We start from the raw sequence: 15,698 nt of genomic DNA on the forward strand, positions 1-15,698 counted from the left end.
TTGGTTTAAAGAAAACAAATGTGCCAGAAGTAGAAAGATGCCAACGAAAGTTGGACAAAGTCAGAATTGCACAACACCAGGTTATAGTTCAATAGGTTTATTTAAAATCACAAGCTTTTGGAGTGCTGCTCCTTTGTCAGATGATTTCACCTGACGAAGGATCCGTGCTCCAAAAGCTTGTGATTTTAAATAAACGTGTTGGACTGTAACCTGGTGTCATGAGACTTGTGACTTTGTCCACCCCAGTCCAACGCCATCATCCAACAGGACCATTCTAATCTATTGTTCATGGTTGTACAGGTTTTGGTTTAATTTTTCTAAAAAAAAAAAAAAGACACTCAATCAAGTGTTCTGTATTGCAGGTTAAATTCTCCTATGGTGTGGGCCAACAAAGCTGCCAGCTGGAGCTGATGGTAATAAGCAAAATCTTGTGTTCAGCAAACTGGAGCAGTTTTGAGCATACTCCCCCAAAGAGGCCACTGGTCTGTTGAGGTTTTAAGTACCATCTTAGCCAGCTGCTGCTCCCAGTATCAGACTGATGGCTAGTAAACGGAAGTCCACAACTCCTTGTATGGTTCGCGCCACAGATGTCTTGGAGCAGGAACCAGATTTGGAAATGGATGGAAATGCAGGTGACAGGTCTCCTCACCGACTGTCAGATGAAAGCTGGCCAGCGGATAATGGGATAAATGACAGGGATCATCCAGTTTTAGAGAAAACTGCCTTAGACAATCAACAGACCAAGAAACTAGAAGGAGGCTATGAATGTAAATATTGCACCTTTGAATCACAGGACTTGAACGAGTTTACAGAACATGTTGATACCATACACCCAAATGTTATCCTCAATCCATTTTATGTCTGTGCGGTTTGTAACTTTACAACAAAAAGGTACGACACCTTCACTGATCATAATGGTAGACATCACCAAGGTGAAAACAACTTCAAGTTGAAGTTGATAAAGCGCAATAATCAGACTATTCTTGAGCAGACTATTGAAGATCCTACTAACAGTATGAACACAGATAGAGAGGAAATTCCTCCAGCTGGAATCTCAATAAGTAAAACTCCAATCATGAAAATGATCAAAAGCAAAGCAGATAGTAAAAGAATCAATGTATTGTCACGAGTGAAAGATGAGTACGATGTTACACAAGAAAGCAAGACAGAAGCGAATAGCACCGATTTAACTCTCAGTGCTAATAGTGGATTGCTAATTCCAGAAACTGTGATTAAGGATGGAGTGCCTCATGTAATGCCATCTATACAACCACCACCAAACATCAACTTAATACCCAAAGTCATGATTCCCATGCATGGCACAAAATATAACGCTGCTATGGATGTTAACAAAAGCCTCATAGGTTCCTTTAATAAATTCCCGTACCCTACACAGGCAGAGCTGTCTTGGTTGACAGCTGTCTCAAAGCATCCGGAAGAACAAATTAAAATATGGTTTTCAACCCAGCGTCTTAAACACGGCATCAGTTGGGCTCCTGAGGAGGTAGAAGAGGCCAGAAAAATGATGTTTAATGGCACCATTCAGACACCAACAATCACTGTTGTACCAGCGCAGATGCCATCATCCACAAAATGCTCACAGCAGCATGTTATTCAGACAGGAGTGCCCTGCCAGTTAGTTGGTCAGACAGGTATCGTATGGACACAAGTTGCAAACGGGTCAACAATGTCCTGTTCTCCCATCACGTTGGCGGTAGCCACCAGTGCAAACCAGACCCAGTCTCAGAAGAGGAGTTTGCCACCCTCGCAAGTAACAGGTGACCCAAAGCGTGCAAACGTAGTCCAGGTTTGTCAGCTCACATCACAGGGGAATTCGGTCGTGTTTTCTCCCGGGGCTGCAGATGTAAACACGAGCCGCAAGAAGACCAAGGAGCAAATGGCAGAACTGAAGGCCAGCTTCGCCGTCAGCCAGTTCCCCGATGATGAGGAGGTTTTTCGGCTCATGCAGGTGACTAAACTCTCCAGGGCGGAGATCAAGAAGTGGTTCAGTGATAACCGCTACCGGACACAAAAGGGCCATTCCAGTCATGCTGCCTCAGAAATTGTGGTCACCATCCCCCAGGATCCTCCTTCTGGGAGCCACCCAAATCGTAAATCTGGATGGAGTAGTTACTCTGACTTTGCGCCACAGAAATTCAAAGAGAAAAGTATTGATCAATTGAAAGTGCTTGAGGAAAGCTTTCAGTACAGTTCATTCCCAACGGATGAGGAAAAAGAAAGATTAAGGTCAGAGTCCAAACTAACCAGGAGGGAGATTGACGCTTGGTTCTCGGAGAGGAGAAAACTGAGAGACTCGCTAGAAGGAGGGATTCTAGAAACGAGCAAAGCACCCCTCAATCCAGATGTGAAACCAGACTCTCTTAAATCAGAAGGGCAAGAAGTAGTTGACAGTAGTCACACAAAAACCTCCCATTTGGGTCCACATTATCCAGGTAAGCCCAGAACCCCTCCTCCAAACACAGGAATGCAGCATAATAAAACAACTAGTCCAATTGACAAGACTCATAAGAAAAGTCAGGAACAGCTGCACATCCTAAAGAGTGCATTTGTACGTACACAGTGGCCAACAGTAGAACAATATGACAGTTTAGCAGTGCAGAGTGGGCTGCCAAGAAATGACATTGTACGTTGGTTTGGTGACAACAGATATGCAATTAAAAATGGCAACTTAAAATGGCTTGACCAGTACCAAAGAGCAAATACAGAAAGTCACAATGGCCAGAGTAACCTCAATGGCAATGAACGAAGGGGAAATAGCAGAGGACATAAAGCAGCTGGTGTTTGGGGCGGAGCAGGTCGTTCCATACACAGCCGGGCTGGTAAAACCATCCTGTTACAGTATTACTTACGGCACCGACAGCTAAGGGAGGAAGACCTTGATGAGTTGGTTTCAAAGTCCAACATGAGCTACGAACAGGTCAGGGACTGGTTTGCAGAAAAGCAAACAGAAGATGCCATGGACACATCAGAGAGCAATAGCAGAGATGGCCAGTTTAGTGATGAGGATGAGGAGTGGGGTGAGGTAGAGGACGTCAGTGAGAGGGATGAAAATGTTGCCTCTGAATTCACAGGCAGCTGGGCACACGCAACACAGTGTGGCTCAACGGAGTTTAATGAACTGGATTCTGAAAGCATGTCTGCTGAAAATTCCACAATATAGCTAAGGTAAATGACTTGCTTGTTTAATTTGATGTCCACTGCCACTCGTGTAATTGGTTTCTTTAAAGAACTGTGCTGCCACAATATTATACCATATCTTGTGAAAATAAGAACATTAGAGAGAAAGAGGAATAGACCATTTTGCCCTTCAAATCAGCTCCACCATTTGCTAATATAATTGTTGATGGCCTACCTCAACCCCACTTTCCTACATTATTATGCAATTTTTTGATTCCCTTAATATTTAGAAATCTGTTAATCTCTGCCCTGAGGATACATGGTGAGTAAGCATCCACAGTTCTCTGGCATAGAAAATTCTAAAGGCTGGCAACCCTTTTGAAGAAATTTCTCTTTACGTTTGCCCTAAATTGTCAACCTATCCTGGCAAGTCTGACAAAATATTCCTTCTAATCTGCACAATTGCAGAGCAATCTGAACCTTCATTTATAGACAAAGCACATGTCAGCCCTGTGCGTTAACGGTGCACACACCGTGAAAAATCATCTCTAGGGCCTGCAGGCGTCTCTCTGTCTATCTGTTTCCCTCCCCACCCCCTGCCCCCAATCTGTCTCTCCCTCTCTCACTCTGTGGTCTGTGTCACTCTCTCTCTTCTCCGCTGAGTGCTCGTTTGTGCGTTCTCTCTCCCTCGCGCTCTCTCTGTGTCTGTCTGTGTCTCTCATGCTTTCTATCTATCCCCCCCCACCCCCGGCCGTCTTTTCATATCTGTCCTTCGGCAGAGTCCAGAGCGCGCACATGCTGTTCACAATTCTAGGCGTGGCATCATCACCAAAGACTCATATATATTTGTATAGAATTAATTAATTAATTGTATTAACACTCAATCTGTTCGTAATAAAGGCAAACATAACATTTAATTTTACAAGATAATATATTTTGGTGATGTTAAAGAGAAGCCCGGCTCAATGTTCTTGTCATTACATCTTGATTTGGCAGAATGAAACCAATATTATAGTTAAAACTGAAAATGGAATACTTTGGTAGTGTGGTCACCCAGCATTGTAAACAGTAAACCTCCATAAAGAACTATTGGAATACAGATCTTGTGTATTTCGATTGACCTTTTTAAATTCTTTAGACCTGCACTGATATTATCAACAATTTCACAAAACCGTACATCTGAGGGTTCAGCCCATTGTCAACTCTCTGCTTCGGCTATCCAACTTGTCCCACTGACCAGCTCTTTCCTGCATAGCCCTGTACTTTTTTTTTTCTTTGAAGGGGTTACTCCGTTCCCTTTTGAAAGCTACAATTAAATCTCCTTCCACCATCCTTTCATGCGATGCATTCCAGGTCGTCGTAAACACGTTGCACTGTCTTTTGTTTTTTAAAAAAATTGCCAATGTAATTGCAACTTTCATAATGGAGATTTATAACAATCTGTTAAAATCAGAACATTGCTTAATATGAATTGCTGAAGAAAAAGGCAAGCATTTTGTTTAGCTAATGGTTTTAAAAGATAGCACAGTAGGTTAGATTTGAATCCATGGAAGAGGGAGAAGCTGGGGACTGTTTACTCTAAAGGCTGAACTATGCCTCAAGTTGTACATTTGGCAGTCTCATCACTGAACACAGTCATCCCCTGTTTGAACATGAAAATAAGAAACACTTTTTTTGTTTTAATGAGGTTAAATCATACAGTCATGAATCGTGCTGACGTTTCTGGCATTCCTCAGCTCAATAGCAATTTGCGTTTGTGTCGCATCATTGCCATGTGTTCCAAAGCGCTTCTCACACACATCAAATTTAATTGCTTATATCCTGTCAGGTTTCCCTCTCTAAGGGCAAAAACAAAATTATTTTACTGTTGTCAATCATGGTGATTGGCACCACTGAGTATTTGTTTGAGCAAAGAGTTTGTTTCTGTCATAAATGTGGAATTGCTCTCAAGCAATGTGCACCACTGTTCTGACTGCACCCCATGCAGAGATTGCTCTGAAGATGAATTCCTGCTGTCATTTTGTTCGTTTTATTGCATGCAATGTGGGTGTCCCTGGCAAGTCAGCATTTAATTGTCCATCCTAATTGTCCTTGAGAAAGTGGTGTTGCGCTGTCATCCTGAACGCTGCCGTCCATGCAGTGTAGCTACAGCCACAGTCCTATTAGGAAGGGAGTTTCAGATATTTCCCCAGTGGTAGTAAAGTAACAACAGTGCAATTCCCAGTTAGGATGGTGTGTAGCTTCCAGGTCGTGGTGTTCCCGCGTATCTACTGCCCTTGTCTTTCCAGGTGCCAGAAGTCAGTGGGTTTGCATGGTGCTGTTAGAGGAGACTTGGTGAGTGGTGGACTGTATCTTTTCTATGTTGCATGCAACAGCCATTGGGCATTAGTGGTGGAGGGAGTAATCATTGAGATTTTGATCCAGTTAAGTCAGTAGAATTTCTTTTTGTTTGTTGTGCCCTATTTGGTACCAGTAATCCAGTGTTCTGGCTGACATCTTCCCAAGACTCCGCAATCATGTTGTGCCTTGGAAAAACAATTTAGTATCTTGCCTTGCCCTGTAGAAATACATGTTGCAATTTCCAGCTTTCAATGTGATGCTTTATTTTTGCAAGTGTAAATTCTGCAAAAGTTGTTGGCATTCAGTTTGAATAATTTAGACATGATACTCATCGTATGGTAGGAGCCAGATGTAAGTATGGCTCAATGGGTGCATTCTCACTTCTGTCAGAAGGCTGAGTGTTCAAAATTTGCGCCAAAGGCTTGAACATACAAGTTTAGGTTGGCATTCTGATATTGAGGAAGTGCTAGATTGTTGGTGGTGCCATCTTTTTGACATGTTGAACCAAGGACTCATCTGACAGTGACACTAATCCTGAGAAGAGATGGAGTGTGGACTTTATGCCCATTGTCTATGCCAATATTTATCCATTTTACCAGCGTCACTAAAAAAAAAACCATCCTGGGCATTGCTATTGACCAGAAGCTGGATTAGCCACAAAAAGATCATGAAATCACCACAGTGCGGAAAGAGGCTATTCTGCCCATCAAGTCCGCATCAACCCTCTGATCATCCCACCCAGACCCAGCCCCCTATCCTATCCACCTAGCCTACACATCTCTGTACACAACAGACAATTTAGCACAGCCAATCCATCAAATCTGCTTGTCTTTGTACTGTGGAAGGAAACCAGAACATACAGCATAAAACTACACAGTCGCAGGGAGAAAGTACACATTCCACACAGACGGACATCCAACGCTAGAATCGAACCTGGGTCCCTAGAGCTGTGAGGTAGCAATGCAAACCACTGTCATCATGCTGTCATTATGGCAACAAGAGCAGGGCTAGGAACCCTGCAGCAAGTAACTCCCCTCCTGATTTCCCAAAGCCTCTCCACCATTTTACAAAGTTCAAGTCAAGATTCTGATGAAATATTCCCTATTTGTTTGGATGAATACGGTGCCAACAACACTGAGGAAACTTAATATCATCCAGAATAAAGCAGCCCACTTGAATGGCACGCATGTTCACTCCCTCCACCACTGAAACACAATAGCAGTTGTGTGTACCAAATACAAGATGCCCTGCAGAAATTTACCAAGGCTCCTTAGGCAGCATCTTCCAATCTACCACCAAAAAAGACAAGGGCAGTAGATCCTCGGGAACACTATCACTTGCAAGTTCCCCTCCAAGCCACTTGTCATCCTGTCTTGGAAATGTATCATTGTTCCTTCGTTTTCACTGGGTCAAAATTCTGGAACTCTTCCCCTAACAGCCACACCACACCGAATGGACTGCAGCAGTTCAAGAGGGCAGCTCATCACCACCTCAATGGCAACTAGGATCAGCAATAAACGCTGTCCCAGCCAGCAACTTCCACATTCCATGAATGAATTTTCTGGTCATATCACATTGCTTTTAGAGCTATCTATGTGTATACTGATTGTTGTGTTTCCTACATTTTAGTAGTGTCTACATCTCAGAAGTATTTAATTGATTGACAACACCTATGGAAATGAAGTCTTTAATTAATGTCAGGCTCTTTCTCTCCCGTCTCCATCTCCCTTCCCTGAGCAAGCACTCCTTCGTTATTTCCTCCTTGAGTAAGATCTCACCACTGATACAGTGTGTTTTCTCAAGAAATGATGCGAAAAGGAACCTAGAACAGAAAATGCCAGCAGCTGTAACTTCTCAGACTTTCCTCCTATGTAGGGTTGGGCAGAAACAGGAAGGATCTTTAATTATCAAAGCTTCAGTTCCTCTGGAGTGATGCGTTGCAGCCCAATGATGATTTCTGGGTCTTTTCATTACACCTTTCGAGTCTATGAATGGCAGTTTGAAAAGTTTAATTTTGTAATAGCGTATTTTTATATTGCAAAAACATGTAATAAAAGCAAATTAACCTTTTATGTAAAACCTTTAGATCAATATTATTCATAGAAAGTTGGAATCCTGTTAAACAAAGAATGTCCTCCTTTGATGATTTTGTGGCCAACAATTATGTAGAATTTAAAGTATGTATTTCAGACCAATTAATCTATTCCAGGGTTTATGCTCCACACAAGATTTCTCCCACTCCATCTCATTCTATCAACAGGTCATTCTTTTCCTTTCGCCCTCACATGCTTAGACCTGACTTCCCCTTACAACCATCTCTGTCCCTTATTTCTGGGTTTGGTGGGATTCAGTTCCAGGTATCTTTACATGATAAGTACATATAAGAATGCCAGATGAGTATTGGACTGTGCATTGTGATGTCCAGATCCTATTTAGTCCAAAAAGTCTCCAAGTTCTCAGTTCAGAAATGCAATTTGTGGGAGGTGACTGAAGGCTGCAGTCACCTATGAATTGTACACTCCCCTCCACAAAATTACATATCTTCAAAAGGACGCCGAAGAAACTACTCAAAAGGCAAACAAAAGAGAATAGATTATACAAGTTCACCACACTTACTAATAATTTCCTTTACTTTTGGTAATGTAAATATTGTCCATCCTTGGTTAAGTAGGATAACAGTCCCAGATATATCTTACAAACTTCGGCAGTCCTTCTGGTAATGGTGCTATCCCTAACATTTCTCTGCCATCGCTTTATTCTATCACCATTAAACTTTCCTTCAGTGTTAAAAATATAAAAACAGTTTAAAGTCTGAAGATTTTTTAAACTTGCATATTTTTGAAACACTTTGAGACATTTCCTAAGTCTAAAGAAACTCTTATAAGCATAAATTGTCATTGCTGAGAATTTTTTATTCTTATTGACAAAATTTTTTAAAAATTGTTCTTTACCCCAAAGAGAGTTTGTGCACCATTTTTTTTTTTTTTTGAAAACATTTCCACATGCTCCTTTCCACGTTGTGACTTTGTTCATTTTCTCACAAACCTATCAGTAGTGTCTTCAAGCCAAAGGCTGAAAAAAAATAAATATTGGTTTCTGATTTAGTTGTTCATCTTTTCCTCATTTGGCTCAGGGTGCAGTGTAGAAAATGTTTTAGGGGTGGGGACAGGGGTTGGTGAAACCTCATTGCGGCTTTATGTGGCACGTGATTCGCAAATAGACTGGCAATATTTGTTGTTACCCTTTGTCTTTTCGAAGCATGTAACATTTTTTGTTTCGCCTTCATAGGAAACCAAATGAGAAAAGTACTGACATACGTAGCAACATCTGTCTAGAGAAAAATTACCATTTCTATTCTCTGCGACACAAAGAAAGTAATCGAGAACTTCGGCTCTGACTCTATATTGTGTAAGACAGCAAACATGGAGACAGAATGAAGAACTGACTTCCATTGAAGCATCTTTCAGAGAGCAAGAGATTTGGTTATATCCATAGTGCCAAAGTTTTACTACTGTAATCAAAAGGGTCTTTGTAAATATTTTTTTTTCTGTTTTTGAACAGATTTGTACAATTTAGGAATTTTATTACATTTATAATTGGTGAGACTTAAACTTTGCAGATCAGGGTGTGCCCATAGAGTCCCCGTTGGTTTTAGATTACGTAACCACTACCAGACTCTCCTCATTTGACATCTTTTTCATTCACTACTCTTACAAAATGAAAATCTGAACTCCTAGCCAAAGAGGGCTGTGATAATTAATGATGAAAATCATGTTCAAGTCCAGTCACATCTTTAGGTCTTTGATGTATAAAATGGCAGGAAAAGATATTTTAAGAAGCACATTAGTAGAAGCTTGATATTGTAAGAGGCTACATTTGTATTGTAATGCAAACTGCTCTAGCCAGCCTTCAGTCAGCTAGAGGTGTGCAATATTGACTTATTTATGTCAGCTTACTAACATAATTGAAGTTGCAGTAACTTGTTTCCTCCTATCTTTTCATAAGATTACATATTCAAAAGAATAAAAAAAGTATTGTCCCCAGTTTGAATTTTTGTAATTTATTTAACAAAACTTAGCAAGTATTGGAACAGAGTTCATGTCATAGCTCAGTTTCTGAATCAAATATCTGCAAAAGGGCTGAGATTGCCCGATAGCTGTAATGATGGATCATTGGAATTAAAGTCTAAATTCATACCCTCGACCCTGGTTTCAGCTTCCACTTCCATTACACAAGCCATGGTGAGATTTTAACTCTTTGAAAACCCACCCACTTGCATATAATTTGTGCCTATTCAAGGGGGAAGTAATCATCGTAGTTGACTTCTGTTTTCACGTTTCAGAAAACATGTATTTGCAAAGGGTGCAGTCCGAAAATTAAAGCCAGACCTTTCAGGAGTGAAATTACATACCACTTCTACACCTGTGGAGTGGGTGAAATTGCAACTGCTTCCACAAACTGCAATTAATGCTGGATTAATAAATAAATTTATACCTGAGGTTTAGATTTTTGTTAGCCAAAGATCTGAAGGAATAGAGGGAAAAGGTGCATGTATGAAGTTAGGTCACAAATTAAGTATGATCTCAATGGCTGAACAGGCTGAATGACCTCATCCAATTCTTATGTTCCTACCTGGGAGGTTAGATTCTGTTTTTATTTTGTTACGGGAGTAGTGTTTAAATTGTGACTGCAAAAGAAACTCATTTTAGTTTGTTGCTAAATAAAGTAGGCTGACAACAGGTAAATGATAATTAGGTGTAGCTTTATGTTGCAGTTAAAGGTTATGAGAAGTGTTGGGTGAAATCAAGCCACCCTGATTGAAAGTGCTAGGTATATGATTAGACATTAATTGCAACTTAATAACAAAACTAGTCGTATCAAATTAAATATGATATTTCCTTGCATTATTACATCAACATTTATTACACAAGTGCACATGCTATGGAAAGAACTTGACTAATTGAAAGCATTACCCAAATAATTTCTATTGGTCTCATCCTGTAGGAGTACCATATAGACTTGCATAATAGTGCTCATTGGCTGTTATTTTTTCAATTGAACTGGCCATCTTATTCCCTCAAGTAGGTTGTATTTAATAGTATAACATAGAATGTGTCACACCATCTCAATAGCAAAATATTGCAAAACCAAATTAACACTGTCAACTTTAATAATCACTTCTTAACCCTCTTTAGGAATCTTAAATTCTGGATGTAATTTTGTTTTAAATTACAGTAAGTGAACTTCTAGTCAGTTTGCTATTCTAAAATGTTTCAAAACATTTGCTAGAAAAAGGAATTTATGCAGAAGATTATTGCTGTGCTGACTTGTTGCTTTGCCCTTCTAAAAGACAAAACTTATAAAATGAATACAATTGAGATACCATTTTGTAATCGGCCAAGTTTTATATTCTAAACAAATGTAGATTTGTGAAATAGTTACATTTAACCTGGCAATTTGCAACTAGAAGAATGAATTGCAAATTAGTTATTGGGCAAGGTGAGTGGAGAGGGAGGAGACTGGAGATCTCATGCTGTCACAGAAATTATGTAACTTCGTAAATCGTAAATCGCAAAGATGGAAGATAAGAACAGAATATGCTATCTCAGTAAGTTTCTGTGCGGCCCAGTGACCAACAAGGAATGGTGTTTTATTTCCAAGTTGTGATAATGTGTGCTTTGGGGGTAATAGTGTTTCCATGCACCCAATGCCCTTATTGCCCTATGTATTAGAGCTTGCAGGTTTAGGCGGTGCTTTTGCAGGAGCCTGTACAAGTTGTTACCTGGAGCCATTGGTGTACCTCCTTTCTTTAGTGCTGCATAAAAATGGCAAACTTTCAAAATATGTATTCTTCCTTCAAGATCATACATTGGTTGCACTCATCACTACAAGACTTAATTGTGCCTTTCCAACATTCGTTAATTCACATCAAACTTTGGAGGAAATGTTTTCAGGCAATGGTTTATTCAATGACTTACATTTTTTAGTTCAGTCTTCCTGCTGTTGCAAAGCAGTAGATGGGCTAGCTTTGTGAAATTGATTACTTGAATCCGGATGCAGTTTCCACTGCGAATGAAGAATGGCGGGTGAGTTTTTGAGCCTCAAACAGCAAGAGAGACAGTGGGGATAGCAATTTCTAGAACAGCATGAGAGCACCAGGACAGCAGGGCCTTGCCTTCAGGAACAAACACAGAGAGGCAGACCCTCAGGAATGTGATTCAGCAGCAGGGAAACATAGCAACCGTGACATCATGCCATGAGTTGATTGGTTGCTGAGCCTATGATGTTCGGGATCCCTTTAACTCCAGTAAGTTTGAACATCAGAAATTTCTAAACTAGCACAATGAAAGTAAACATTATGGGAGCAATAGAGGAGCTGATTTTTGAGTAAGGGTGAAAAATTTGTATATTCTAGCAATCTCCAGTTTACATGTTAGTGCTAGTAAGTATTGAAAGTAACCATAACTAAAGTTAAGGTGAGTAAAGTATAAGCTTAAAAGCCCGTCCAGTGTGATATGTGGGGAATTGTGTGCATTTGAAACCCATATGTAGGAAGTTTCACCAGCTGCACAAGCTTGAACTCTAGCTTTTGGAGTTGGAGCAGCAGCTGGAGTTGCTGAGGAACATCTGTGAATCAGAGAATGTTTTGGATAGCAGGTTCAGAGATGTGGTCTCAATGCAAGTTAGGGACAAACAGGCTGATCAGAATAGGTGACCATCAAGCAGTCCAAGAGAAACGGGCAGGTAGTAAAGCAGCACAAATGTCCTACTCACAAGCTGGCTTTCTATTCTGGATATTGGGGAGGGTAATGGATCCTTGGAGGATTGCAGCAACAGCCACACCTATGGAATTACTGATGGCCTATCTTTGGACAGGATAAAAGGAAGAGTGGAAGGGCAGTACTGATAGAGGTTCTTTCGAAGAACAAACTGGTATTTCTGCAGCTGTCAACATGACTCCAGGTATATCACCTGTTCAGTGCTTGGGTGAAGGATGTCAGCAGGGAAGGGCAGCAGCCAGAGGTTGTGATCCATGTTGGTGCTAATGACATAGGGTTGGGAATGTGGTCTTGTAATCAGAATTTGTGAAGATAGGTAGAAAATTTAACACGCATGATCTTTAAAGACAACAGACAACACTCACTGCCACATGCAACCGAGTACAGAAATATGAGGATGAGCCAAATAAATGCTTGGCTGGTGCAGGGGGAGGGCTTGAGATTTCTGGGACTGGCTCTAGGGAAGATAGTGCCTTTCTTGATTTTTTAAGCAGTAAAAAAGTTGATGACAGTAAGGCAGTTACATGATGTACGTGGACTTCTGTGAGGTGTTCAATTCAGATTCTCACAGACTTTTGAGGAAAATTGTAAGTCAAGGAATTAAAGGAACAGTAGCAACATGGATGCAAAATTGGCTGGGGGAATAGAAAAAATTAATAGTTAACAGGTATTTTTCTGCTGCAGGAAGGTATGCAGTTACCCCAAAATTCAGTATTGGGACCTTTCCTTTAACTGACATATACAATTGATCGAGATGTTGATGTGAAGGGACAATTTTGAAATTTGCAGATGACATAAAACTTCGGAGAATTGAGAACTGAAAGGACAGTGTGGAATTTCCAAAGGATATTCACAGGTTGATGGACTGGACGAACAGATGGCAGATGCGGTTCAATGTGGATGCGATTATACACTTTGATACAAAGAACATGGAGACACCATATATATATGGGAAAAGCAAAATACTACCGATGCCAAAAGTCTGAAACAGTCAAAGGGATTCAGAACTGAAGAAAATTCATACCAGACTTGAAACATTACCTGTTTCTCTCTCCATGGATGTTGCCAGACCTGCTAAGTTCTCCTACATTTAACTGTGTTTGTACAATGTAAAGACTGCTAGTCTAATGGGTGTGCAGAAGCAGCGACACTTGTGTGCATTAGTCACTAAAGGTGACAGGAAGAGTAGAGAGCAGTTAATATAGTATGCAGCATACTAGGTTTCATTAGTAACATCAAAGTGTATTAGAGTAAGGAGGTTACGATGAAATTACATAGGTCACTGGTTAGATTTCAGCTTGTGTATTATGTATGATTCTGAGGGCTACGCTTTAGGAAGGATGTGAGCGCATCGGAAAGAATGCCGAAGAGGTTTGTGGAAATGGTTCCAGGGATGATTAAATTTGAGTTACAAGGAAATCTCGGAAAAGTTTGGACTGTATTCCTTGGAGAGGAGAAGTGTGAGGGGAGATTTGATTGATGCTCTCAAAAAAGTGAGGCGTCTAAATCAGATGATGAGATGCTGTTCCCACTAAAAAGGATAAAGGACACAATGTTGAAGTATTCTGCAAAAGAAGCAAAAATAAGATAAGAAAAGACTTTTTCACGTGACGAGTGGTTTGGATTTGGAGTACACTGACAATGTGGTGAAGGGAGGTTAAAATGAGATATACAACAGGACTGACGATTTTTTAAAAATTAGATATATTATGAAGGGTTGCAGGGTAAAAGCAGAAGATTAACATCAAGTCCAAATGCTCAGAGATCCAGTGCAGACATGAAAGGGCCAAATTATTGCCTTCTGCACTGCAAGAATTCTGTGTTTCTCTGTTTCTGTTCTAATTCCCATGTCTGAATTTAGCATAAGTCAGCTAAAAATAATAGGATGACTGGTCCTTCATGCCATAATGAAGAGCAGTTGAGAGGGTCTGTGTTGAGATTTTCATTCTTTGTCAAAGGGTGAGAAAGAAATTTGTTCCTAAATTTTTCTTTACTAATTTTCAAAAGAACATGAACATTGCAGAGGATCTATGGAACAAGACATCTTTTACTCACGTAAGAGCTTGGTAGAAAATAAGTGATTCTGCCATTGTGAAGTAGGCAGTAAATTTGACTTTTTCATTGTGCATGCTTTCAAATTCTTCATAAATTCCTTTATGTTGCCTTTCTGATATATCCAACTAATACCGCAGTGACTTATGAACAATTGTCTGTTGTTCAAATGTACAGATTCTTCATGCAATTGGGGCACACCAATTTCTAACCTAAGTTGTCTTACTCAAGTTGGTATCTCACTTCCTTTGAGATCATATAGGAATATTTAATTTTAGATCCTATGGTTGTCTAGGTTTTTGAAATATCACTGTTGGGAATGAACGGTTTTACATTGACCTATTCAATGTGCTGGACTGTGAGGAGGAAATAAATTGGCCATTACCTTTTAAGTTAATATTTTCTTCTTCATTTCCAAGCAAGTTGTCTGTGCATGTGAATGATAAATTAAACCTTGTGCACTTCTTAAAAGCATATTCATTAAAAAGCTTATAAATAAATATGAACTAAGAATACTTAACTTTTTTTGTTTTGTTGTGTTTAAAGATGTTGTAAATATGTTTTACTAATATTTAGCATTTATGGTTAAGCATAGTGTGTTTTTGCATATATTTGGTGCAGGTGCCTGAATCCTTTGTAGAAATCAAATTGCAGATGTAATTTTCCAAACAGTTGTGCTTTTCCTGCTCCCTGCCCCTCTAACCTTTGAGTAGTGGTCTACATGGCACTGAATCAATTGCAAAATGATGGACATTTTATTCATACTTCCTGCTATAAACATTCTGGTAGATGTCATACTTTATTGCAGTTGTATTGAAGGCAAAGAGTTCATTGAAACTAAGTGCACATATCCATAATTTTTTCCAGGATATTCTTGTAGTTGCCACTTCAAATATGATTGCATTAGTACAGCATTCCAACTTGTGTCAAAACATTCGGAGTTATTTTGCCATCTGTGCTGTACACAATGACTAGTTCAAAATTTAATTTTGAGCAATTTATCAACCTTCTAATTTAGTCACATTTTGAGAGGGTCTGTGTTGAGATTTTCATTCTTTGTACTGCATTTTTCATCTTAAAACATAGTTATGAATGTTTTATCTGATGAATATGTGATATGTATGTTTATCACTTGCCTTCCTTCACCACAAGGTTTGAAGTAACTTGAGTTGGTTCTTGAGCTTATCATATCATGAACGATTCCTGCACTATAATGAACAGGTCAGTGTCTATACTATATAAAAAACAAAGGAACTGCGGATGCTGTAAATCAGGAACAAAAACAAAGTTGCTGGAAAAGCTCAGCAGGTCTGGCAGCATCGTTGGAGGAGAAAACAGAGTTAACGTTTCGGGTCCGGTGACCCTTCCTCAGAACTGGGGAAGGGTCAC

At 39.9% G+C, this 15,698-nt stretch overlaps 1 protein-coding gene across 1 annotated transcript; it reads left to right on the forward strand.

The window, feature by feature from the left end:
* The first annotated feature begins 362 nt into the window (after positions 1-362).
* On the forward strand, positions 363-8,877 carry zhx2a (zinc fingers and homeoboxes 2a). The gene is made up of 2 exons (XM_048595973.1): positions 363-3,186; positions 8,767-8,877. Exon 1 carries the CDS (start codon positions 539-541, stop codon positions 3,179-3,181), a length of 2,643 nt encoding a protein of 880 aa, XP_048451930.1. The 5' UTR covers positions 363-538; the 3' UTR covers positions 3,182-3,186; positions 8,767-8,877.
* The last annotated feature ends 6,821 nt before the right edge of the window (positions 8,878-15,698 follow it).

This window comes from Rhincodon typus, chromosome 4 (genome assembly GCF_021869965.1).
Source record: "Rhincodon typus isolate 14 chromosome 4, sRhiTyp1.1, whole genome shotgun sequence".
Taxonomy (NCBI): Eukaryota; Metazoa; Chordata; class Chondrichthyes; order Orectolobiformes; family Rhincodontidae; genus Rhincodon; species Rhincodon typus.